Below are 27614 nucleotides of genomic sequence, written 5' to 3'. Positions count from 1 at the left end.
ATTGGCTCTCCTTCCTTCCCTGCTTTACTGCCCTTGGCCCCCACTGCTCCTGCTTCTTGGGGTTTTATTCCCTGTTGCATAATAAATATAAGCCCCCTGCCCCAGGCTCTGTTTTCTGGGAAACCCAAGGCAAGATTCCCATCAAGAAGAGTAACAAAGACAATTCTCCCTCTCAGAAAATGACTCTCCTCAACTCAGCTCCTATCCCTCCCTTCTAGTAAATCTCTTCTCAGCCTCCAAGTGGGAAAGGAAGCCTGAACCGTAGGCACCTGTGGGGTCAACTCATTTCTCCTGTACTCGGAACCAACACCAGCTTTGAATTAACCCTGGCCTACTGGTCTCTCTGCCCATAGAAGATTTCACATCGTCACTAAATCATCCCATCAGCACCACTACCTTGATTCTATACCTCACATGACCTGGGAGGACCAATGGAGGCAGAGAAAGAAAAATAGGCAAATTCCTGCAAGGATAGCAGACCATCTATGGCTGTCTAAAGCATTTCAGGATCTCTATATCAATATTTCTCCCCAGAACACAGATAATTCCAGTCGTGGGCATGGATAACCTAGTGAGATGCAATGGCCTTATCAGTTCACCCTCTTGGATAGCACAAAAATGAGGCTGGCCCTGGTCTTTTATCAGCCCAAACAAGCCCCAGATATTCCTGGCCCCTTCCCTGTGCACTGCCCTTGAAAGCCCCAAAGCTCTTGATACCTCTGCTCACTCACACGTCCCTCTGCTGCTGACTCAGCACCTAGACCAGAAGGAAAAGGAAACGTCCCACCCCTCACCTTCTCTCTGAGTTGCCAGTAAAGCAAATTTTCTTCTTACTCTGCATCCCTTTGTCACCCAAGCAGAGATTAGAAAGGAGTTTTCTTTCTTGTCCTTCCTTTTTGTTCATTCACTATGACAACTGTAAATGGCATCTCAGAGATGCCATCTGCCTCCATCCAGCCTGTGCCATGCTCTCTACACAGATGGGATTCAGATCCAATTATAAAGATGTCAGATATTTCATCCCAAGAAGAAATTTAACAAAGTTTGGTTGCATTTCCCTCTAGGTGTCAACAAATCAGTTGGAGAAACTTCTTTACAAACATATCAGATATTGAACATCTACATTAATGATGCCCTTTTAAAAGAGATGACTTGGGGTGATATGCCCCAATTCCAATAGTACTGATAATAACTGAAAACATTTCTGAAAGTCTTCTTTGGAACTGTCTCCAGGGCTCTTCTATTCACTCTTCATCACTAACTGATTGACTGGTGTGGCTATCAAATGCCCCACCTCCCACCATGCCAGGCACTGGGCTGTGAGCATGTTCAGAACATCGGTCCTTCCCTCAAGGAGCACGTTGTCTAATGAAGGGCGCAAACAGGCAAGTGGGAAAATTACAACTCAGTAAGTTACAAATTATTACAAAGCTACACCCACATTACAGGGCATAGAGAAAGAAGACATCAGCTCTCACTGGAGGGCCCTGGAAGACCAGCTTCACGGAGGGCATGACCTTAATGGATAAATGGTTGGAGAGCAGGGAAGACACATAAGCAGACAGGACAGCAGGTTCAATGCCTGGGACAGTAAGAGGGTGTGGCACAGTGTGGTGAGAAAGAGAGGGGTCATGTGACCGAGGAGGAGGAAAGATGGGAACTGAGCCCACACAGGGAGGCAGGACAGAGTCAGACTGCAAAAGGCCAGAGTAAGTGCAGACTGACTCCTACGAGCACAGAGAGCTGAACACGTGAAAACGATATGAACAGTTTGGGTTTTAGAAAACTCACTCTGGTGTATTTTGAAGGGGACACTAGAATACAGAAGAATCAGAGGTCAGGAGGAAAGAATACAGCACCATTTACTCTGCCATTACTGTATGTCAGACAGGGAGCTCTCTTTCTAGATGCCAGCTCATCTCCCCAGCAGTCATAAGCAATAATGATAGACACAATAAGAGGAGTGAACATTCATTAAGTTATTACTATGGACCAGATAGTGCGTGCAGTACCTTAAATGTATCATTTCATTTAATCTTCAAAATAACCCCATGAGCTAGATACTTACTATATTCAATATGTCCATGTTATAGATCTGAGCTTAGAGATGTTAAGTAACCTATCAAAGGTTACACAGCTCCTAAGCAGTCAAGTCAGGATTCAGAACTAGATGTGTCAGACTCCACAGCTAAGCGCCTTTGCATTGAAGAGGCTAAGACATGAAATCAGATTCCTGTGTAACAAAACAAGAGACAATTCTGAAGGAGAAACAACAGGAGGTGAGGGAGAAGGAATGGTGAGGAGTCCAGACTGAGTGGCAGCCTTTGAGCCTGAGAGACTCCACTGCTCTGCTAAGAAACACAGGTGGAGGCAGAAGAGGGTGGTGAGAAAGAGACTGCTGGACTGTGTTGACCGTATGCTAAATCTGAGTTACCTGCTGACTATTCAGGAAAACATAGTCTTGAAAGCCATGGATATAGGGATGGAAGTTGAAGCCATGGGTGCAGGTGAGACATCCAAGTAGGACATAGGGGGTGAGTAGCCCAAGGGCAGAACACTGGGAAACACAACCCAGGGAGAACCCAGAGGAGAAGAGGCATTGCAGAAGAGAGGTAGGAGGCTGGCAGAGAGAATGATGTCCAGGAATGAAGGAAAGAAAGGATTTGAAGAGTGTCTCTTCCTTGAAAGGTATCTCCCTTCTTTCCCACCAATCCCCCATGACCTCCTCACCCCCTACCCAAGAAGGGCCTGGAGCAGGTCACCCAGGCATTGGGGCAACTCCATCCCTCTCTCCTCTCAGATGGCTCTGCCCTCCTGATGGAGCACCAGCAGAGTCCTGACCAGATCTGAGGCTTGACTTTGGGTAGAGGTAGTAGAGCAGGTCCTTGGCCTGTCCCACTGTAGAACACTTGGGCCTCTGGCTTAAAAAAAGGACTTCACACAGCACCCAGTTGAACTCTCGCTGGATTTGGGGCAACAAAGTTTCAATGGGTGGTAAAGCAAGTACCTTCATTTTGCTTTACTCTGTGCGTGTGTGTGTGTGTGTGTGTGTGTGTGTGTACACATGCACAAATGTATGTGTACATATATAATGTTATGTATTTTGGTATTCTGTTAGCATCTAGTATCACTCTGTGTGTGGTACTTATCATGTTTGTGATTAAATAATGATGTGATTAGTTATTTAATAACTACTTCTCCTGAAAGTAACTTTATGATGGCAAAGACTATGTTTATCTCTCTATTCCCAGGCCTTGGTACAGTGCTGGAGACATCGATGCTCAAAAAATATTCATTATTTGGGTGCTTGTTTGAAGGGATGGGTGAACGGAGAGGCAAGTGATCAACAGTGCTAACTGCTGTGGACAGGGTAAGAGGAATGAGAACCGAAACTAGAACATGAAGTTGGCAGTCAGGTGGTCACTGTGACCTTGGCGAGAGAGCTCCAGTGAAATGGGGGTGTTGGATGCCTGATCTCCCTTCAGTAGGCTGAGAAGAGAAAGGAGGGAGGGAACCTAGACAGATTACTTTCAGAAGTCCCACCGTGCAAGGACAGGGGCTGGTCTAGCGTACTCCCTTCATTTCCAATTTTACATCCATTTTCTTTATTTTTGGAAACAGTAAAAGGTCATAGAGAATAAATTCAGGTGATCCAAACAGATGGTCACACTCAGTGTCACTTCTAGTCAAACAGCATCGGACTTCAAAAGTAACATGACTGATCTTCCAATACAATTCACAAACGACCTCCAAAGGCCATTCCCAAACAGGGCTTCCAAAGCAAACACATTTTGATAATGGCAGCAATACTGAAATCAAGTCATGGCTTCTAAAGGTGACTGTTTTGAATAAATGCATGTTTGGCTATAAAGGTTCTAATATATTTCCTTTCTTTACTTTAAGACTAATTTAGAGTCACATAAAATATGTAGACATAGCATGGCTTAGAGTAGTGCTTTCCTAAAATGTATTACACCCGTTAGGATGATTTTTGGTGGCACATGAATAAATTTTTATATGTTCACTATGTATTGATTTGTGTATATTAGAAAAAACACACCTAGTTCATCAAACTCATAATATTACATATATGACAAAGTATCCCTAATCAATAAATTTAAATTATAAATTTAAGTTTAAAATATAAATTGTTTTAAGAAATATACTAAATAAATAATACTTTTAATCTAGCAAACTTTGTCAGGGTCGGGTACAAATATTAATAACTCAAGCTTGGGAGACACTGGCATACGAGAGAGAAGGTGGGCTTTCCAGGCTTACAGAACTGAGTTCAAATCCTGACTCTACCGTTTGCTAATTACTGAATGACCCTGTGAAAGTTGCTTAACCTTTATGAGTCTTAGATTACTCATCTATGAAATGAAAATAATACTGACTACACAGGGTTTTACGGAGGATGAAACACAAGCAAACATTAAGGCCCTAGCAGAGCCCTGGGCGTGTGTGTTGGTGCTCAGTCAGCGGTAGCTGTAGTGCTTTATGGTCCGAACATCATACACATATCCAGATACGTCCCAGCCATGTGGCTATTCATATAAACGTGGCCATTTATTCCAGCTGGCCTTTCTGTTCCCTCTGAAATGTGTGTAGCTGCAAGTGAGCACCCGCTGAGCTGGACAGGAAGGTCCACAATCAAACAGCAGGAAGGAGGCTGACAGGAGTCCTGGAGGCATCTGGGCAGTGCCTGGGGCGGGTTAGGGGCACAGAAAGGATCCTGGCAGATAAACCGCCTGTGTTCCAACAGAGATGGTGCCCTTCTGAGAGCACCGAGTGAGCGAGCCTTAACCTTATAATTATTAACTCAGATTCTAAACATAAAAAGCCAAATGACCTGTGTAGAGGGGAAGCCAGGGAAAGTCTTATCAAGAATGAATCAGCCTCTTTGATCTGGAGGTAAACTGACTCATTAACATCAAGCTTCCACCTGGGGTTTTTCCAGACGCTGAAGTGCTTGCCTAATCCCCAGCTGTCTGGAGTTTCCAGTTCAAACTGGCCTTACAAAAAAAAAAAAAAAAGTCCCACCACCTCAGTAGCATTCACTCCATTAAAAACATACCTAGATCTCTGCTACTAATCCAAAGGATTAGAGGCTCCAAAAATATTCTTAAGGTAATTCAAAACAATCCAGGTAAAATAAAGATAAATTATTCCACCCAGTTTGGAACTAAACATCCAAGTAGAGAAAGAGGGGTAAATGGATGGAGTTAAAACAGAGAACAGAGGTAGAAGCATTGAGGGAGTAGCAGAGAAGTAGAAAACAATGGGGGGAAAAAGCCAAAAGTGAACATGGAGGAAAATAAATACAAAGTACACCGAGGGAGCTGGGATGAGGGGGTCTAAAGAAATGGGTGAAAAACAGGAAAAAGAGGAAAGAAGGGGGCAGCTGAGCAAGAGCCGTGGTAATGAGCAGCTCTCACACCATTTCCAGAAGCCTCTCCTACCTACCCACCCAGAGATCATCTGCACTGCTCTATGAATTAATCAGCATGTAAATCGCCCCCTTTATCTGCGGAAATTAAATTTAGCTGCCAATCCTGATTGAGGGCATAGAGGCCTCCTCACAGAAAGATCACAGCTCTCGGGGAGAAAGCCTTTTCTTTCCTTAAATCAAAGCTTGCATAAACCCATGGAAACAGCTGCAGCTGGAGCCACAGACTTTGTGAAAGGTAGCAGGCTGAGGACAGTAATTATAATTAGCAGTTACATAACATGTTTGTTCTTCAAAGTGCTCTACAAGCATCAGCTAATTAATAGCTTACTATGCCCCATGCAGAGCTACTGGTTTTTCCTGCAGTGACTAATCCTTGTACCCCCATTGAAATCTGAATGGTGGCGGCAGAGTAGTTTGAGCAATGAAGCAAATGACTGAGGGTCCGGAAGCTACGCCCAGCCTTCTTACCAAGTGACTCCATCGGTAGCTCTGTGTTGGGGACACTTCCCCAAATGTTGAATTCAGCATTCCAGGAGGCAGGGGCCTCACCTCCTCCAAGTAACTCTCGGAGGTGCTATTAGGGACGCAATGATAGGTTGGAGTGGCCATCAGTCTACTTCAGCATGGCATTAGCTCTTCTCAATTTCCTCAATTACTAAGATTGTGACCCTGGAGTCTGTCGTGTAGTCATAGGTTGCTCTTGCTTCTCTGTGCAAGTTGAGCAAATCAATGCGACCTCTCTAAGAGAAGGCTGAACTAGATCTCTGGGTTCTCACCCAGGTCTACCCTTCTTTGTTTTTCCATTGCAGTCTCTTGCCTACATCCCCTTGAGTTTGTAGTGGAGATAACTGAATGTAAAAACTGCATGGCACAGACAGGGCCTCAGCAGCAAAGCTGAGTTTTCTACCTACTCCAAAGATGCTTTACCCAAGGACTTCAGAGGTCCATGAACGCCTTGAATTTATTTGTAAAACATATGTATACATGTATGTGCATGTCTTTGAGGAAAAGGTCTGTTTCCCCTATTGTACTGTAACTTCCAAGAGGCTAGTGCCAACAGGGTACCTCACACATAGTGCACACCTAATAGATACCTATTGAATGAATGGATAGATCTCATCAAATGCCTGTCCCCAAGATAGTTATGAGCCATTGCTCTGTAGACAAATGATCACCAGAGGTCCACAGGTTTTGGCTGCTCTGGCTACACTTCCCTATGGAAGATGCTGATGGGCAAGATCCAAGACATTCCACCACAGTTCTGCTGCTGGTCAAACCAGAGACCCAGAGCAAAGCTGCCTGGAGATTTCACTCTTGAGAGATCTGTCTTCAGAGTCAAGAAAGTCAACATCCAGAAATATATTCCCAGAGACCATGTGACAACCATTTGTCACACACCCCTGATCAACCATCACAAATGGGAAGAATCAGTGCGTTTTCCCCCCTTGTCTCTTGGAGGCAGAGGTGTGAAGTGAAGCATGGGTACCCTTCTGATTCATGAGAAGATCATGTGAGGCTAACAATTTTCAGGAAAAAGACTAACATGTGCATGGTGCTTTAAACTTTTCAAAATCCTCCCCATAGGTTATCCCATTTCACTCCCTCTCAACACTCTTGGAAGTAGGAAAGGCAGACTTTACTTTCCTGCTTGTATAGATGAGGAAACTGAGGTTCGTGATGCCTTGCCTGATGGCACTGCCAGAATGTGAAGTCTCAAAACTCCTTTTCACCAGCAATTCCACTTCTGGATAAATATCTGAAAGAATAGAGGGCCAGGTGTGGTGACTCACACCTGTAATCCCAGTGCTTTGGGAGGTCAAGGCAGGAGGATGGCTCGAGGCCAGGAGTTCCAGACCAGCCTGGGCAATAGTGAGACCCTGTCTCTAGAAAAAACAAAAAATTAGCCAGGTGTGATGGCATGGCCTGTAGTCCCAGCTACTCAGGAGGCTGAGGCAGGAGGATTGCTTGAAGCCAGGAGCTTGAAGTTACAGTGAGCTATGATGACACCACTGCACTCCAGCCTGGGGAACAGAGCGAGAGCCTATCTCTAAAATAAAAAAGATAAAAAATAAAATTTGTTTTAATTAAAAAAAAAAGAATTAAAAGAAGAATTGAAAACAGGGTCTCAAAGAGACATTTGTACACCCATGTTCATGGCAGCATTATTCACAATAGCCAAAAGGTAGAAGCAACCCAAGTGTCCGTCGACAGATGAATAGATAAACAAAACGTGGTAGATCCACACAATGAAACGTAATTCAGCTTTAAAAAGGAAAGACATTCTGACACATGCTACAACATGGCTGTACCTTGAAGATATTATGCTTAGTGAAATAAGTCAGTCTCAAAAGACAAATACCATATGATTGTATTTCTATGTGCTTATATCAAATTCATAAGAGACAGAAAGTAGAATGCTGGGGTTCCCACGGCTGTGGAGAGAGGGAGGAGGGGAGTTATTCTTCAATGGCTATGAACTTTCAGTTTTGCAAGATGAAAAGGTTCTAGAGATTGGTTGTACAACAATATGAATATATATAACACTATTGAATTGTATACCTAAAAATAGTTAAGATGGTAGATTTTATGTTTTGTGTGTTTCACCACAATTAATAGACATAAACATTGAAAAACTATTTTTCATTACACTACATTTTCTCTGAAAAGCCGTCAACATGTTAGGTTAGGAGTATGCTCCTCTGAGAACATGGTTCGTGAAGAAAAATTTCTCAGCCAGCCAAGCAGAGGAGATAGGAATCATTGTGATTTTCAGGCAAATTTCAAAAGATGGATGGAAAAAATTTCTATCTAGCTTATTTTCCCAATCCACCCTCTAAATCTTCAGGATTTAGCTGACAAGTATAAAGCCAGGTGCCCACTCAGGTAAATGACAGAGCCAGGCGCAGTACACTGAGTAAGGCAGCAATTAAATGGTTTTATGCCCCGGGCTCCTGCGGGCTGTTTTGTTCCCAGGTAACAGGAGCCCAGCAGAACAGAATCCGTACCTGTGCATGTGAAAGTGCTTGCTCTCCAGGTGCCTTTCTCTGTGCAAACGGAAGTGATCTTTCCTCCAGTGCTCTCAAAGCCCTCTTGACAGACATAATGAGCCACACTGCCCAGCCTGGAGCTGTGACTCCCTACCAAGGTGGCGTGTGGCACTTCTGGAGGGCTGCCGCAGTCAATCTCTGCAATGGGAAGCATCACATCACTCGGTATGAGCTCCAGCTTCAAACCCCACAGTTAGTATTTTAAAAATAAACATGTAATAAGGATAGAGGCCACTCGTGGAAAAAAGAGAAAAAACACTAACCCCATCAACTAATCCAAATGTAGGTATCTCAAATAAGGTTGTTCAGAAGTACAGAAAATAGGCATATCTGAATTTAATGAAATTTCCAAATGTGCACACATAGAGAATAGCCAAATTATGAGATTATATAAAAAAATTCCTTGGTCTATGAAATAATATTTCTTAGGGTTCTTTTAAATATTAAAATTTTCTGGTACCTTTTACTATGTATCTTCAGATCTCTAACTCCTGAGTAGCTGATAATGCAATTATAGAAATTATTACCAACTGAATATTAAATGATATATAAAATCCCTGAACTTTTTAAAACAAATTAACAGGATAAAGTATTTATCTTCTAAACGTTCAATCTATATGTACCTTTCAAAGAAAAGTTGCATAGAGGGAGACAAACCTGGAATTACAAAATTGACGTAAAAATTCTTCTCCACAACTCTGACAACTAAAAGACAAAGGAAAGTTTACAGAGAACTACATGAAGGGAAAAGATGACAACGTTACTGTTCTAGATCCAGCTAAACTATAGTCCACTTAAGAGCCCAAATAAGCCATTTTCAGATACTTTAGAATTTTTAAAAATCCATATGTATATCTTTTCTGAAAAAGAAAATTCAAAAATAACTCCAGTCCAACAACAACAAAAAAAAATGAATCAGAATAAATATCCTAAGAAAAGGAGTGGAGGGAAGACAGGTTTTAGAAGAAACACTAATGAGCAGTGAACTTGGCAAGACGTATGGCTAAGTCTCCATAATCATTTAAATGTGATTATAGGGCTTGATGTAACTACTAGTATAGAATTCTAGAACCAAAAGCTGAACAATATTTTTTTAAAAAAACCTAAAAATAAAATTCTAAATTATTTCAATAAAACCAGAGCAGTGAGGTGAGGGGAAGAAGTAAAACAGGCTAAATTTTTTATATTATACAATTGTGGGAAGCTCATAGATATAATGTTACTTAAGAAAGTGTAATAGAATAGAATAGAAAGTATAATAGAAAGAATAGCCATAATATTAATAATCCTAAATGTATCCAATAGTTTCCGTTATACCTAAAAACAGAAAGAAAAAAACAATTTTTGGCATTCATTCTGATTTTTATTTTTCTCCCCAATATGTAGATAGCCAAGAAAATTAAGCACTCCTGACATCCTGGCTTTTAAAACAGAAGTCCATTTATTGAGATATAGCATTCAAAATGGAGAAAATGGTATAATCTCCCCATCAACCATTCTTGACTCTAGGAATAGGTGGCTTCTCTTAAATGAGCCTCTGATACAGAATTAGTGGATTTAATGGGCGTGCATTCTTCTCCATCCCATTATGAATGCTTTGTCTATTGCAGGACCGCAGAGTTATTTCCCTAAGGGAGGCTTCCCAGAGTGGGCTCTCATCTGTTGTCACTGGAGTTATTATAAGGCCCTTAATACAACCACCTAACCCACCTGGCCAGTCATTTGACTCTGAGATCTTTAAAAAAAAAAAAAAAAGAAAAAAAAAAAGCTTCTGGTCAGTACAACTCAAGTGAAGAGCAGTTATGAGGGCCAGGCGCAGTGGCTCACGCCTGTAATCCTAGCACTCTGGGAGGCCAAGGCGGGTGGATCGCTCGAGGTCAGGAGTTCGAGACCAGCCTGAGCAAGAGTGAGACCCCGTCTCTACTAAAAATAGAAAGAAATGATCTGGCCAACTAAAATATATATAGAAAAAATTAGCCGGGCATGGTGGCGCATGCCTGTAGTCCCAGCTATTCGGGAAGCTGATGCAGTAGGATTGCTTAAGCCCAGGAGTTTGAGGTTGCTGTGAGCTAGGCTGACGCCACGGCACTCACTCTAGCCCAGGCAACAAAATGACACACTGTCTCAAAAAAAAAAAAAAAAAAAGAGCAGTTATGAGACCAGACCAAGGTGGTCATTTCATAAATCTCCAACCCTACCTACCTCTCATGTCCCATGTTTGCTCACAGGCTTCATTCCCTTTCTTTACATGTTTACAAGACACAAGACCCCTTGGCCATCATGTTTTGCCAACATCAAACCTTTAGACATATTTAATGGCCCAAGGCATCCCAAGACATGAATACATTTGTGTGTACATGAGCAACCAACCAAACAGATGGTTAATGTTTCATAAGACTGCCTGGTCATTGTTGACATCTAAAACATTTAGCTTAAGCCAGGGTTCAGTTACAGCAGGAAGTAGAGGGAACATCAGTAAAGAGGTCAAAGGTGTACGTTTATTATGTAGGTTTGTGTACCTTGGAGCTGGAATTCTAAAAAGCTCAGTGGACAGGTTTGGGAGGGAACCCAGCAACAGGTAGTTAGATTAGGAGAGAAGCACAGGTATGAAAGGGTCAGAGTATGGAAGGTAACTAGATTGGCTTCCATCTTGGGCATGACCAAGAATAATAGAATGCATGATGACTTTAGTCGGGTCCACAAGATTCATTTAAATTAACACCAGCTGGACATGATGATGCGTGCCCGTAGCCCCAGTTACCCAGGAGACTGAGGCAGGAGTTCTGTTAAAAGACTGGTCAGAATGGTTTGATCCCTCTGCAGAGCGGTAACACCTGAGTTAGGACCTGAAGCATGATACTGAGCCAGTCATGCTTAGGACCAGAGGAAGAACATTTCAATAGCCAATGCAAAGACCTTGAGGTGAGGAAGCTCTTGGTCTGTTCCAGAAAGGGAAAGTGACCTGTGTGGCTGGAGCACAGTGAGTGGGAGGGAGACTTGCATGCAATGAAGGTGGAGAAAAAAGCAGAGCTAAATCACACAGAGCCTTGTAAATCTTGGATTTCATTTTTAAAACAACTGAAGGCTCCTGGTATGTTTTAAGTAAGGGAACAAAATAATCTGATTTAGGTTTTTAAGATTAAATCCACTTTCACTGTTGGGTGGAGAATGGATGGAAGAAGAACAGGAGGAGAGAATAAGAAGAATGAAAGGAGAGAGATCAGTCCAGGTCCACAGCAGCAGTCCAACAGGTGATGACGTCTTGGATGGACGTGGATGGAGGTGATGGTGGAGATGGGAAGAGGATGGATTTGAGATGTATTCTGGAAGTAGAATTGAATGTTCTTGGTGATCGCTCGGATATGAGGGTGAGAAAGGGGATAGAATTAAGAATAAGAACTCCCTATACTTAGAGATATAATAAGTATATAGTATTATCTATACTTATGCAAGTATCTATACTATTTACTTCACCTTTATTTCCTGTCTTGAGGATTTAGTGTCTTTTTGTAAATATAGTATGTCTTCCTAAATATATGGACAGTTCCTAAAGGACAAAATCTTTATCTTATAATTCTTGTGCCCCTACAATGCCCACTTAAAATCTCATGTTTTACATATTTGTTAAATGATAGCTTGCTACTACTTTATTATTGTTTGAGATGCAATAAATACAACCATGATATGATAGTAGCCCCTGAGGAAGGAAACAAACATCAGTAAATTTTAAGTCCAAATAACAAGACAGTCATTACTTCTATATTTGCTATCCAACACAGGTAACTCATACCTACCAAACATCAAATAGACGAGAACTGAGAAAAAACCCACAAAAAACTAATATCAATATTATACCAGGGAATTCTAAGAAACTTGTTCAGACCTCAGTAATTTTAATAATAATAGTATTCATTGAAATCCTACTAAACACAAAGAAATCTACTAGATATACACAACCTTATTTATTCCTCACAGAAAACCCTGCAAGGTAGATGGGTTTTTCTTCTGTAGTTTACAGATAGGAAGAGCTTAAATCACATTCAAAAGTCACACCACTAATAAAAGATTGAGCCAGTATTCAAACTGTGGTTTGTGTGACCCCAAAATCCGGGTCTGTTAAATTTGGGCAGCCTCACATTGAAGGGGTCCATCTAGATCCTGACTAGGTCATATAACCTTATAGGTTAGCTAAAATCGGAGAGGAAAAGCTTGCATGATGGAGGATTCAAATCAGTCTGGAAGGTTCTATGACAACCTTGCCCAATCTTGTCCCCAAGAACTTTCCCGGAGCAAGGGAGCTGCTAGAAACAGACTCCTCTTTCTAGCTGTGTGATCCCATGAAACCTTCCTAGAACTAATGTTTAACCCTTTGCATGATATGAAGGTCCGGCCTGGGACTTGCCTGGAACATGATCCTGTCACAGATATCCCCAGCCGCCACCACTCCTACTCAGACCAAATGGCAGCCGAGCATGTAGGTAGTTCCTACTAAGAAAGGCTCAAAAAATCAAGCTAACAGAGGCCACAGTGGGTAATAAGAATATAATTTTATGTGAAAACCCCCCAGAACTCTTACTATCGCAAGGAAATAAACTTTAAAAACAGTTTATACCCAAAGGAAAGGAAAAAATAAGCAGCACAAATTTGCATTGAGTATGCATAGAGGTGTTCGTTAAAGCACATGTTTTCCTGGCTAATTACATTATTAAGTAACGTTTGAATCTGCATCAGAAATACAGTCAACTAATTATGAGCATGGCTGGGAATTTTTCCTTACTATCCCATTGTCTGTGATTTTATTCAAATAATCAACTTCAAAATAGGCCTCCCTGGGGGGAAAATGTGTTGTGCTGGTTTCAAGGGCCAAGTTTATAATGTAACTTTATCTCATATCTGAAAGATAAAAATGTTTCTCCACACTGCTAGCTTTAATACGCTGCCCAAGAAAATATTCCAAAAGGAAATTTGTTTGATGAAAGGTATAGACAATTTATGGCATCTCATCAACAACTGACTGTCTCACAAATGTCACACACATTGGCTGCTGTTTATAGTAAACATCAGCACAATAACACAGCTTGGTGACAGAAATAACTTAGTAATATAAGCCTTCATCTACGACTGTTATAGAGATCAATAAATAACAAGCTGAAAAAGAAAAGAAAAAAAACAATGACCAACAAACAATGCCTATAAATTGCAGCTGACATTTTGCCACCTGCCGGGGAAATGAATGATAGAGCTATTCCACTTATAGATATTGACCCTAAACTAAAATCTTCTCAGAAAAATAAACAAGCACTAGATGTAAATCTCTGCAAAAGAGCAGAAACAAGTGTGAAAGCTGAAGAAAATCACATTCAAGTCAGTTTTCATCATTACCCAACAGTAAGAGAAATAAGTCTCTGTTGTGCTGTAGAATCAAATCAGGTGGTGAAGATGTCACCTGGCCATTTGTGAAATGTGGTGGGTTGCGAGGGCCCAAACGGCCCAGGCAGATTAACACCAGGGTCTACACTATACTCATGTTCTGAAATAGACAATTCAGCATAAGACTTACACTTTCTTCATTTGTTGCATTTGTGAAAGTGTTCTCTGCACCACTAAATAATAAGCTCTTTGTGGGCTGTGCCTATAACCTATATTTTTAAAATATCCCCTACAATCCTGTGAATGATAAACATTATTATGAATATTGATCTTTGTGATAGTCACATATAAGTCATATGGCCTAAAAAATTGGGGTGAAAAGTACAACCTAAGACAAAGTTCCATGCATTTTGCAGCATGTTCTGAATTTGGCTACATATATAGTTAGGCCTTCATTCCAGGATCATTTGGGCTCTAAATTATATGTATCATTGATGCTGGGGGTTAGAATCTAACGTCTCAGTATGTGGCAAGTTAAACTTCGAAAATGTTATTGTAACCATCAAAGGAAAATGGGAGGGTTATAGAATGCCATGAAGCACATTCTCAAGAGTGGCTTATTAACTGCTCTCTAACTAATGAGCTCATTAGTACCCAAAAGTCTACTTGCCCTTAAGGCAGTAGAAATTTTAAAAATTACTTTTTGATGTATTTTGTATTCTAATGTCTTCCATGAACTTTAGACTTGATTAACAATATAGTTTTTTCAGATTGTATTCATAGAGAAAGCTCATTTGGAAGCCAAAGAATTTTCCATTTCACATAACAACACTTATTGTCAATAAATAGTGCCTGGTATGGAAACAGCTAGAATCTGAACACTTCAGAAACTGCAGAGGAGGTGATAGGGTGGGTAAAAGCCTGAGTGTCAGGAGAAAAAAAGGGTTTATCAGCAAATCTCTTATGAGGATCTTTCTATTTGTAGAGGTGATGATGATTTTTGATGTTTTGAGCTGCATATGAATTATTTCTTATTTCAAAAGACATTAAAACTTCATTTCAATGTTCTACTTAGAATATTTGGATCAAAAACAAATAAACAAGGTAAAGTGAAAACTGAAGAATTTCAGATTTTTCTATTTTATGCTAGGAAGTTTCAGAAAGGTCTTGAATTTTTGTTAAAGGTCTATTTGCCGCTCCCCGCTAGAGAATGACCCTGTAGTTTATGATAGTAGCATTGATCCCAGAGGTCCTCTGCCCCAGGCACAGTGCCAAGTGCTTCCTTCATTATCTCATTAAATCTTCACGGTAACTCTCAGGGATGAACACCATTTTATTTCCTTCTCCAGAAGGAAACTGGTGTTCAGAGAGGTTTAGAAGTGGTTATACAACCAGTAAGTGGCTCAGCTAAAACTCACACAGGTCTTTTGATTCTAAAGTTTCTGCTTCCCCACTCTGTGGCAGTCTCATAACCGACATCATCACTCATGCTGCACACTAAAATGACTTCGACCACTTACTAATAAGGAGACATATGTTAATGGCATTAATTGGCAAAAGGGTAACCCGAGAGATTTGTTGCATGCAGCAAATACAGGCTTTTTTTTAAAAAAATGTGTTAAAAGATCGGTATTTAGTGAGGTGCCAGAAAATGTATTTCAAATAAGCAAATGTCCCATCACCTGGAACACAGATGACACAAGGTAAATGTGCCCCTGCTCCATCCTCCCTCACCCATGGTGGCATCATCAGTCAATCACAGCACCCTCAGAATCCTTTCCACACCAGTACTGAAAATCGAGGCAGTCAGGCAATATTACTTATCTGTCGCCCTCACCTGAATGCATTAATTTGTGCTCCGATTTATGTGAGAGTTTTTTCAAACCTTTTCCATCTTTACAGAGATAGATTGGGCTCCACTAAGAAAATGTCAAAAGATGAAGAGTTGACTCGGCAGCATTACCCTTCTGGCTGGGCCCTAGGCCACAGCGTGCACGAAGGTATGTTTGCCCCAGCGTCCCTCTCCCTCCAGCTTTTTCACCCTTGCCTCCCATCTCCAGGGCGCACTAGGGCTGCTTTTACATGGAATCTGCCTTCTAGAAAAGCGCTTCGGGTTTTCGTCTTGGTGCATACGCTAGTGCCATAAGGTAAGGCACTTCCTCACCCTGGTTCTCAAACTCCTCTGTGAAATGGGAAATAACACGGATCTTTTACACCTTGGCAGAGCCTGATTCTCCAGGGGTGGTCAGCTCTTTATGAATGGACTTTAGAAACCATGTCCCACCCTTCTTGGCCAACTCAAAAGAGAAACTCTGCCTGTGCAGCCAGCCCACGGAGCCAGGCCGTCCATGGGGTAAGGGCATCTGCACAGATACGGGAGAGACAGGACTCTCCTCAAGGCTCCTGTTTTATCAAAGAATGGAGATGTCACACCAAGTGTGAAACAAGCTCGAAGATCCAGAAGACAAAGCAAGAAGGAACAGAATCGGGAAGGGACATGAAGCTTGAGGGATGGAACAAAAGAGGAGGCCAAGGTTTCCCCAAGGCTCAGCCACAGGATGAGCCAGGATGGCAGTTCGTTCAGGAGCCAATTCCATTGCCTGCCATTGTCTGCGGCCCGTTTTGAAGGGGTTTCTAGGCACTTCCACAGGCCTTAGGTATGCCCAGCACTGTGTCAGGTGCTGGAGGGATCGTGCTGAAGAAGGCTATGTGGGCGCTGAGCTCTCAGATTTATAGTCCGGTAGAGGATGCTAACAAAAACCATAAAAATAATCAGAAATAATATACTTCCATATTGGGTACTAAGAAAGAATGTCAGAGGTGACATTTAAGTTGAAACTTGAAAGATGAAATGGAGCTCACTGTGCAAAAAGCACAGAGACTCTAACAATAGAAGAATGGATAAACAAAATGTGATCTATCTATATAATGGAATATTATTCATATTATTCATTACCCAAACAAAAGGAATCAAGTTCTGATACATGCTACAACACGAGCAAACCTTGAAAACATTATGCTAAGTGAAAGAAGCCAGATGTAAAAAGACAAATACTGGCTGGGCGCAGTAGCTCACGCCTGTAATCCTAGCACTTTGGGAGGTGGAGGCAAGAGGATTGCTTGAGGCCAGGAGTTTCAGAACAGCCTGGGCAATGTATCAAGACCCCAACTCTACAAAAAATTTTAAAAATTAGCAGGAGGTGGTGGCACACACCTTTAGTCCCAGCTACTGGGAAGGCTGAGGCAGGAGGATCGCTTGAGCCCCAGGGTTTGAGGTTGCTATGAGCTATGATGATGCCACTGCACTCTAGCCCAGGCAATAGAGTGAACCCCTGTTTCAAAAAAGTAAAAAGAAAAAAAAGACAAATATTATATGATTCCATATATAGGAGGTGCCTAGAGTAGGCAAATTCATAGAGATAGAAAGTAGAATAGAGACCACCAGGGGCTGCAGGGAAGGGGGTACAAGGTATTAATGTTTAATTAATTAATAGGTAGAGTTTGTGTTTGGGATGATAAAAAAAGTTCTAGAAATGGGTAGTGGCGATGGTTGCACAACACCATGAATGTATTAATACTTAATGCCATGACATTGTCCACTTATATACAGTTAAATGGTAAATGTTATATTATGTATATTTTACCACAATACAAAAAAAATTTTTTTAAAGCAGGGAGACAAGTATTTCAAGTAGAGACAAAAGCAAGGACAAAGGCCCTGCAGTTGGTAAGAGCTTGATGTGCTGGTTGGGGGAGAGCGATGACAGATGTAACCTGCAGAGAAGCCGAAAGGGCCAAAGCCCTGTTGGCGTCAGAGGCCAAGTACACAATCCTATTCCATGTGGAGGGGCAATGTTTTCTGCAAAGTTTTAAGCAAGGAAAGAGAATAATCTAATTTATACTTCAAGAGGTTTATTCTTGCTGCCATGTGGGGATGGGCTGGCGGAGGTGAGCATAAAAGTAGAATCTTAAAGGGATTCTTCAGTGCCAGCCAGACACATGGACGGTGAGAATTCCCAGCCTGAAAGGACAATAAAGCCCCATAAAGTAGGGGAGCATGTCTGGAAGATGGATGCTCCCAGAACCATCCACCTGGGCTGCCAGCACTGGAAACCACTCCTCACTGGACTCCTATGAAGGTAGACAAATGCCTTTGTGCTCAAAGGACAGAGCACAAGAGCCACCTCTTGCATGTGACCAGCCCATTTCCCCACGGGAACTCTCTTAGTCTTTTACCCATTCTTCTCACATAACACTTGGGCTCTCACCCATCTCTTCTCTCCTCCCAGACTCCAGACTTCCTCGGTCATGGTTCTACCATAGAGAGTGTCAGGCCTGGACTCTGGATTTGTTGTTAATGACAACACAGTTAAAGTGCCTCCCTTCCCTTGCTCCTGGCTTGACTGTAATTCAAAAATTTAAGTTCTTCAAGCTGCCACTGTCAGCTTGCACCTTCTCTGAAAATTAAAAATCTAATGACAACAAATTTTTTGGAAACGCAACCTAGAGATTCTATCTTTTCCAGAGAGTTGATGGAGAGGTATGACTGACATTTCAATACACTCCAACCTAAACAGGAAGAGGGGTCTTGGCGGGGGGGGGGGGGGGGGGGGGGGGGGGGCCCTGCCACTGGCAGCTTTCAGGCCTCACTTCCAGCCCCCACCTCTGAGGCCCACTCGGATGGCGGATGGCGGGGCTGGGGTACAGGCACCTCGGCCAGGGCAGCAGAGCCTGCAGGGACACAGTGCCCGGGAGAAGGCAGACAACAGGATCCCCCAACTGGACCTTCTCTGATGGGGGAAGCCCATCATCGGTGGCAAAAGCTGCCCCCTTCACAAACACCCTGCTCATCAGCGGCACCCGAGTTCACAGTTTGCTGGTGTTTTTAGTGGAATTCCCAATTCCTGTGGCTTTATAACTCTGAGCTAAAAATACAATGTCAGCTGGCACGTGGCCCAGCTTCTGGAGTCCCAGAGAAGGCTGAAGGGTAAATAGGAAGGGGTGTGTGTGCTCAGAGAGGAGCGGGCACAGCAGTGAGAAACCGACCGCGGCCATGTGGTGACACGGGGGAGGAGGAGGAGGAAGGTGTCAGCAGGCAGAGGGAGCAGTTATTAGAGGAGGAAAACAGAGGCGAAGATCTTTAAAATAACAATTCTTCGGGAGAATGTACCAAGCACTCTCCTCTAAATTAACTGCCTGCATTCTCAGTCCAATAATGCAGATGGCTGCTAGTTTTCAAAGTAATATAAATTGTTTTACATGGAGTTTCCTATATAAATCCTTAGAGGATTCTTTGATAGGCATTATGGCACTTTTTTTTTTTTTGGAGACAATGTCTTGTACTGGCGCCCAGGCTAGAGTGCAGCGGTGCAATCATAGCTCTACAGCCTCAAACTTCTGGACTTAAGCGATCCTCCTGCCTCAGCTTCCCTTGTAGCTAGGACTACAGGTGCACCACCACACCCAGCTAATTTTTTTTACTTTTTGTAGAGATGGCATGTCACTATGTTGCCCAGGCTGGTCTCGAACTCCTGGGCTCAAGTGATCCTCCCACCCTGGCCTCCCAAAGTGCTAGGATTACAGGAGGAAGCCACTGTGACCAGCCTATTATGGCATATTTTAATCCAAGTTCTGCATTTTAATTGATCCATTGAAAGATAATGTTAGAACTAAAATGTACCTTTAGAATTTCTTAACCCCCCAAAGATGATAATCAACTATCAAAATGTGTTTAGAGCCTGAACAGCAAATCAGAACATCAAAAGGATTCATTTAGCTAAGCACATCACCGGGGTTTCTTAGCTATACAATAAATTCAATGAAAATTGGTTTTTTCCTTTTTTCCAAAATGAAAACAGCTTGTTACTTTGTCTAATATGTAAAAAAATTCCTTCATGCTTGCTTTGGCAACACGTGCACTAAAATTGGAATGATACAGAGATAAGCAAGGATGACATGCAAATTCATGAAGCATTCCATTAAAAAAAAAAGTTCCTTCACTACAAAAAGTATATAAAATATAAAAATAATCCAGGATGTCCCCCAGTGGAAATTTCCATCATTAACATTTTGATGTACAGCCTTCTAAACTTTTTGCCAAGCTTATCTGTACCTAGGAACTTTCAATTTGAGATTGTGTTATTCATAGAATTTGTAATTCAGAAATATACATTAATACTTACCTATGTTGGTAAATATTCTTTTCTAACATATTTTTTATTGGCAACATAGTATTTCATTTTATGGGTGTGCCATGATTTATTTAACCAATCTCCTGTTGATAGACATTTGGGATTGTTTCCAGTATTTCACTATTATAAAGTTACAAACAAAAATTTAATATATCTACTAAAAATTAGAAGTATGAATCCTTGACACTTCTCTCTGCAAATATATTTGAAAATATGGATGAAATAGATGATTTTCTAGGAATACATAAAGTACCAAAATTGATTCTAAAAGGGAAAGAAAACTTAAACATACTGATAAGTATATGAAGAATTTTTGAAAATAGTCCAACGGCTACCTCTCCAATAGTGCCACATCCAGATGATTTTTCAGGTGAAATCTCCCAAATCTTTAAAAATTCTATTTATAGTATTCCAGAGAATAAAGAAGGAAATGTTTGCACATTCTTTTTTTAAAATTCAGAATAATGTTGATACAAACCCAACAAAGACAGCCCCAGAAAAGAAAACAGACCAGTCTCACTCATGAACATCAGTGTAAGAATTCTAAGTAAAATTTAGCAAATAGAATCCAGATTAAAATAATAAAACACCAAAGTCCCAGAGTAATTCATTCCAGTAATTGTACTGTTCATCATCAGGAAATCTAATAATATAATCCACACATTACTCTTTAAAAGAAGAAAAAATATATAATCACTTTCATAATTGCATAAAGGACATAAAAATAACTCATTTCTAATTTTAAAAAATTAGTAAAATGAGACTAGATAGTTGTTTCCTTAAAATTATATATATATCTCCAAAAACTAGTAAAAGGGTAATATTTGGAGATAGAACGCCAAAAGTGAAAAACAAACCAAAAGCCAACATCATCATAAAAACAGAAGCAGTATAATACAGTGATTGAAAATGAAACTTCTGAAATTAGAATTCCTGGGTTCCAGTTTCAGTTCTACCACTAGTTGTATGACCTGAAACAAATTATGGTCAAGTGTCACTTAACAATGGGAACATGTACTGAGAAATTCGTCATTAGGTGATTTCTTTGTTGTCTGAACATCATAGAACATATTCACACAGATGTAAATGCTATAGCCTACTGCACACCTAGGCTATATAGTATAGCCTATTGCTCCTGGGCTGCAAACCTCTACAGCATGTTACTGTACTGAATACTGTAGGCAACTTAACACAATGGTAAGTATTTGTATATCTAAACATAGAAAAAGGGCTGGGCACTGTGGCTCACACCTATAATCCTAGCACTCTGAGAAGCCGAGGCAGGAAGATGCTTGAGCTCAGGAGTTTGAGACCAGCCTGAGCAATAGTGAGACCTCATCTCTACTAAAAATAGAAAAAATTAGCTGGACGTGGTGGTGCACATCTGTAGTCCCAGCTACTTGGGAGGCTGAGGCAGGAGGATCTCTTAAGCCCAGGAGTTTGAGGTTGCTGTGAGCTAGGCTGATGCCACTGCACTCTAGCCCACGCAACAGAGCGAGACTCTGTCTCAAATAAAAAAATAAATAGTACAGTAAAAATACAATATAAAATAAAAAATCGTATGCCTGTATAAGGGTCTTACCATGAGTGGAGCTTGCAGGACTGTAAGTTGCTCTGAGTGAGTCAGTGAGTGAGTGGTGAGTGAATGTGAAGGCCTAGGACATTCCTGTACACTTTTATATGAACAGCAGTGGAATAGGTTTGTTTACACCAGCATCGCCACAAACATGCAAGTGATGGATTGCACTACGATGTCATGACAGCTATGACTTCACTAGGCGATAGGAATTTTTCAGCTCCATTATAATCTTATGGGACCACCTTTGTATGTACGGTCTGTCTTTGTGCATAAAGTGCTTAGAACAGTACTTGGCACATAGTCCTACATTCGTGTGCATAGTTACATATCCATAACATCAAAAAGCCAAGATCATGAATGATGAAACACCAAAACCATTTCCATGAAAGTTAGGAATAAAAAAATAATATTCAAAGTTAACGCTATTTAAATTGTTGTTCTGAAAATACCAGCCAAGAGAAAAATATTAGTTTTATAAAATATAGAAAAATAAAACATGGAATTCTCATTATTTGCAGATAATAAGATACTGAAAATATCAAGAGAATCGACTGAAACCTATTAGAAACAAATAGGAATTTATTAGATTTCATTTCATTCACTACCCCAAAGTGAAATTGAAAGAGAAATATGAAAACAATCTCAAGATGGTATAAGCTGGGAACCTGAACCTTTTGAAAACTCACCTCGACAATATAATTTTGGGGACTCCCACATGCCCAGGACTGTGCAGCTTGACACTGTGTCTTCTGGGACACTGAAAAACCCTTCTTTGCAAGCATAACGAACCTGGCTGCCCAGCCTAGAGGTATAATTTCCTACGATGTAGCCATCTGGAACCTCAGGAGGGTTGCCACAGTCTATTTCTGAAAATAAATTAATGTTGAATTCATTACTATGTGAATACAAATTTTCAAAATTCACAAACTCTCTCCACCTCTTCCCCATTTCTCACACACACCCCCAAGCCATATTTTAAGTACACTGGTTCATTTCCACATGACTTGTGGGCACTTTTCCAATGATTGTCCTTATTCAGTCTGCTGGCCTTCCATGGGCAGTAGCAGCTATCCATGCACAAAGCTGACTGCATGTAGCAAGCAACCCTCACTAATTCAGACTAACTAAAAAGAAGCCTAGTCGAATGAAGTAAAAAAAAAATTGAATTGCAAAAATACCTTAAGATATATGTACCTTTATAATTCTCAGGGTCACTTTTGAGATCCTGAGTCCTTACCAGATCAACAGTGTTTACTATCTAACATAGTAGTTAATATCAGAATATCTATTAACTGCTAAAAATCCTTAAAGTTTAACAATTTTAGCTTTTTTTTTAACATGGCCCCTTCTATCCTGATTACGTTATTTGCTTTATTTGCACGGTTCTGCAAACGTGCAAAGGATCAGATCGTCTCTACCCATGTTCCCAACACAGACCTACAAACACAGGCTCAGAGTGAAAGAAAGTCACCATCAACAGAATCTCACCTTGAGATGCTGCATTCTTTGGCAGAAACCCACCTGCGCACGATGTGGCATCTCTGGTCGGGTGGAAGGGTTCAGGCCCATTCCTTGGCAAGAATCCATCCAGACAGTAACATTCAAAGCTCCCATGAGTGTTCACACACCGCCCTCCATGCCCGCACAGGCCAGAAACCTCACACTCGTCTATGTCTTGAGACCCATCCCAAATACAAGAAAAGGAGAGAAAAACAGAAAAAGAAAAAAGGGTGGGACATTGTAACAGCCATTTTTTCACATCCTCAATCTACCCTTATAAATGGTTGCATTTGTTTGCAATCTATCATGACTTTTATTTTATGCCTTATGAATTCTTCTCCTATATCCCTCACCTTATGGGCACTGAAAACATAGGAAGTGCTCAATAAATACTCGTCAAGGTGTTCTGGAAATTTACAAAAACCAATTACCATCCCCAGCTCCCTGACTCCCAGCAAAATGAACTCAAAAAAGTGTCTTAAAAAATATACAATTCCTATAAAATAAGAATGGTCCCAACCCAACCTCATACTAAAATATCTAAAGTAGAGCTCCAGATATAAATCCAGTTAAAACAAAGGACTGGGAATTGGTGAGCACAGCTCCATCTGGAGAAAGCACTGGGAGAAACCTCAGGACAGCCAAAGGCTACGGCACCAGCGCCCCACGGGGAGCAGGCAGAATCGTGGTGGGACTAGACATTTGGGTTTGAGGCCACGGCAGGCTGCTTTAGCACCCAAGACAGCAGGGCAGCTGAGAAGCTTGTGGGCAATGGCTCACACGGGGAATGAGGCTCCTGAACTGGGAGAGAAACCAACAGACTAAAGCTAGCCCTGGTAGGAGTAAGGACGTACATCCAGGAATGAAGGTGTTTACCTGACCACAGGTAGACCTAGAAGAGACAAGCTTTGGGCAGGAAGTTCCAGGAACTGATGAATGGCAAAAAGCATGCACTGCTTCAAGGTTTGTTTGAGTTTTTTTGTTGGTGGTGGTTGTTTTTTGTATTTGTTTTTTTTTCATTTTGCCTTTATCTTACTTCTCAGCCAAGGATGAGATACTGTTACATTTCTCCAGAAAATGGCATCAGGCCCTGAGACTGCAGGAAATGAACTTAGGACAAAGAAGGTTGCCACTGCCATCAGAGTCCGGATGGGTTCCCAAGACTTGGAGAATTCAAAGCCACAGAAAGGTCATTTCCCAATTTTTGGCAGACCGTACTAGGGCTGTGCCCATCTGGAGCCATGTTGGTGGGGAGATGACAACCCGGCCTCACGCCCACGTCAGTCTCATTTCTCTCCACTCACTCTCGGCCCACCCAAGTCAAACCACCCTTACACGGGAAGTGTCACGGAGCTTCTTCCCCTGGGCTGTGACTCATGGCAAAGCTTCCATGATTCCCAGGAGTCATTCCGGGGCAGCGCTGGAGGCCAGAACATCGGTCGATTCTCCAGGACTGGCTGGTGTCGTCCCACACTAGAACCCTTGTAACTCATTCCTCCTCTATCGTTGGTGCCATCCAGAGAGGCCTACCTGTCCTCAACTTGGCAAAGGACAAAAAACACCTGCGTACTGCATCCTATGGTTTTAGGCAAATCCTGACTAAATGCTGATACCCAAAATTTGCTAAGCTCTGCCCCAGCTAAAGTCCAGTGATGTTTCTCTGGCAACTGTGATTCAGAACTAAACATTATCATCAAGAAAAGTGGTCCAGCACCTTTTACAAAGTGAAACTGGAGACCTCAAAAGGAAAAGTCGATTTCCTTTTGTGAAAAGGGTACAGTGGCTCATGCCTATAATCCCAGAACTTTGGTAGGCCAAAGTGGAGGATTACTTGAGGCCAGGAGTTCAAGACCAGCCTGGGCAACATAGCAAGACCCTGTCTCCGCAAAAAATAAAAATTTTAAAAATTAGCGAAGCATGGTGGTATGTCCTTGTAATCCCAGCTGCTCAGAAGGCTGAGGCAGGAGGATCACTTAAGCCAGGAGTTGAAGGCTGCAGTGAGCTATGATCATGCCATGACACTCTAGCCTAGATAACAAAGCAAGACTCTGTCTCAAAAAAAAAGGAAAAGTCACATGAATGACTGCAAGTGGATAAGAGGCTTCACTTTGGGGTGATGGAAATGTTCTAAAATGAAATCGTAGTGATGGTGGCACAACTTTGCATCCTCCAAAGATGAATTTTATAATACGTGAATTACACTTCAATCTTTTTTTTTTTTTTTTAAAAAGGAAGGTCACTAAATAATTGCAAGAAGTAGAATACATAGAAGCAGAGCCTACATCAAGATTTTGTTCCAGGCAGATTGGTTCTTGTGTGACTGACACCTATTTGGCCCTGGCATAAAATTTTTTCTTCTCCTCCCTCCTCCTTCCTCTCTCCACCTTTGCCACTTCCCCTCCCCCCTCCCTCCTCCTACTTCTTCCTAACTTTTAAAAGTTGAATGCATTCCTCGGAACTGTACTGAAAAATATGCTGATAAATGTATAGTCATAAGTTTTCCTGGCAAATTCCCACAGCCTTGCAAGCACAATTTCAGATATCACATCCTCCAGAATGTTCTCCTGATCCCTTCCTCACTGCCAAGAAAAGTGACCCCCTGGATTCTAATAAATGCCTTTGCTTATCTATGACTAACACTTCATACTGAAATCACCTGTCTGCCTGTCACCTCCCACTAGCACAGCCTTGGCATGTAAGAAGTGCTTAAGAATATGTATTGAATGAGCTGAACACTAGGTCAGTTTCTTATAAGGTTTTTTTTTTTTTTTAATTATTATCTCTTAGGCTGGGCACGGAAGTTCACACATGTAATCCCAGCACTTTGGGAGGCTGATGTAGGAGGATTACCTGTACCTGGCAGTTGGAGACCAGCCTGGGCAACATAGCAAGACCCCATTTCTACAAAAAATAAAAAAAATAGCTGGGCATGATGGCGCATGACTGCAATCCTAGCTCCTTGGGAGGCTAAGGCAGGAGGTTTGCTTGAATCCAGGAGCTGAAGGCCGCAGTGAGCTATGATCACACCACTGCACTCCAGCTTGGGGGACAGAGCAAGACCAAGTCACTAAAATAAGTAAATAAATAAAAATAAAATCAGTATCTTTTAAGTGTGCCTAATTTAATACCTCAACAAGGGACTTCTGCAACCACGCAGCCAGTAATTTGCTACTTAAAACAACAGGATTTTGAGAGAATGTGTTCATTCAAGCCAAGAATAATCCAAATACACCCTTTGAGAGATTCTACCTGAGCAAGGCAAGAGGGAGGATGAATCAGAGCATCAGAACCTGTGGTTCCTGGTAGGTGAGAAGATAAAATATGTTCTTGTCTCCTGTTCTTTTCCCTGAAAACCTTTAAATATCACAAAGCTTTTAAGCAGAGTTATTAAGTCTAGGCAAAACCATTTCAGCACCAGGAGTCTTTTCCTGCCTTTCCCCTTCATTACTGTTCAAAGATTTTCCTAGAAAGCCACAAAGCTATTTGATTATGACTTGCTGTAAAAAGAGTTCAGATGATAGAGGGGCCACTGAAAATTAGGAGGGTCTTGTCCACCTCTTGTATTCAACCATCACATGCCCAGGCCCATAGGGGGTAGTGTGCTCAGAGCTGGCGAGTGCCATTCACTCCAAGGACACCCCACCTACAGTTACAGAAACCTGCAGGTGGCACAGCATCTCCAGAGAGTCCCTTCTTGTTCATTATAAAATGTTCGATCATGCGCCTGTAGTCCTAGCTGCTTGGGAGGCTGAGGCAGGAGGATTGCTCAAGCCCAGGAGTTTGAGGTTGCAGTGAGCTATGATGTCACCACTGCACTCCAGTTGGGGCAAAAGAGCAAGACTCTGTCTCCAAAAAAAAAAAAAAAAAGTTCAATCACACAGAACCGGAAAAAGAATATTACAATGCACTCTCATAGATCCACACTCCCTCAAGATTCAATAATTGTTCATATTTTGTCATTTTAAGTCACTTACAGACTAACATAATACTAGATACTACATAATAACACCCCTAGATACTTCAGCATGCATCTCCCAAAATAGGAATATTACCCTGTATATGACAGTACCATTATCCCATGTTAACAAAATTAACATTAACTCCCTAATATTAACACATACACAGTCCATGTCCATATTTCCTTCACATTTGTTCTTAAAGGAGAGTCCCTCCCTTAAATCACACCTGTCCCGGCCCTACCCTCTCCTGGCTCCACAGCCCAGACACCGTCCTGCCCTTACCAAAGTGCCAACGTCGCAGCCCCCTTCTCGAGTACCTGTACAGAAGGTGCCGTCATTGGGAATGAACGTCTTGTTGTTGTTTGTGGCTCGATATCCTTCTAGGCAAATGCAGTAGAAGCCCCCAAGCGTGTTATGGCAAGACGTGTGGTTCCCACAGACCACAGTGGCTCCAAACTGGCACTCGTTTTTATCTGTTGATACATTGAGACAAGGCATTGAAAGGCTCCCAGTCCA

At 41.7% G+C, this 27614-nt stretch overlaps 1 protein-coding gene across 1 annotated transcript in view; it reads right to left on the bottom strand.

Moving 5' to 3' along the window:
* Positions 1-27614, bottom strand: part of SUSD1 (sushi domain containing 1) — a 98356-nt gene that overhangs the window by 55052 nt on the left and 15690 nt on the right. Inside the window, exons 3-6 of the mRNA XM_045563626.1 lie at positions 27416-27571; positions 23161-23313; positions 22326-22505; positions 8458-8637 (exon numbers count right to left, since the gene is read on the bottom strand). Coding sequence (XP_045419582.1) covers positions 8458-8637; positions 22326-22505; positions 23161-23313; positions 27416-27571 — 669 coding nt within the window. The remainder of the gene's footprint in view (positions 1-8457; positions 8638-22325; positions 22506-23160; positions 23314-27415; positions 27572-27614) is intronic.

Source organism: Lemur catta, chromosome 10, assembly GCF_020740605.2.
Source record: "Lemur catta isolate mLemCat1 chromosome 10, mLemCat1.pri, whole genome shotgun sequence".
Classification (NCBI taxonomy): domain Eukaryota; kingdom Metazoa; phylum Chordata; class Mammalia; order Primates; family Lemuridae; genus Lemur; species Lemur catta.
This window is presented reverse-complemented; position numbering and strand designations above follow the sequence as displayed.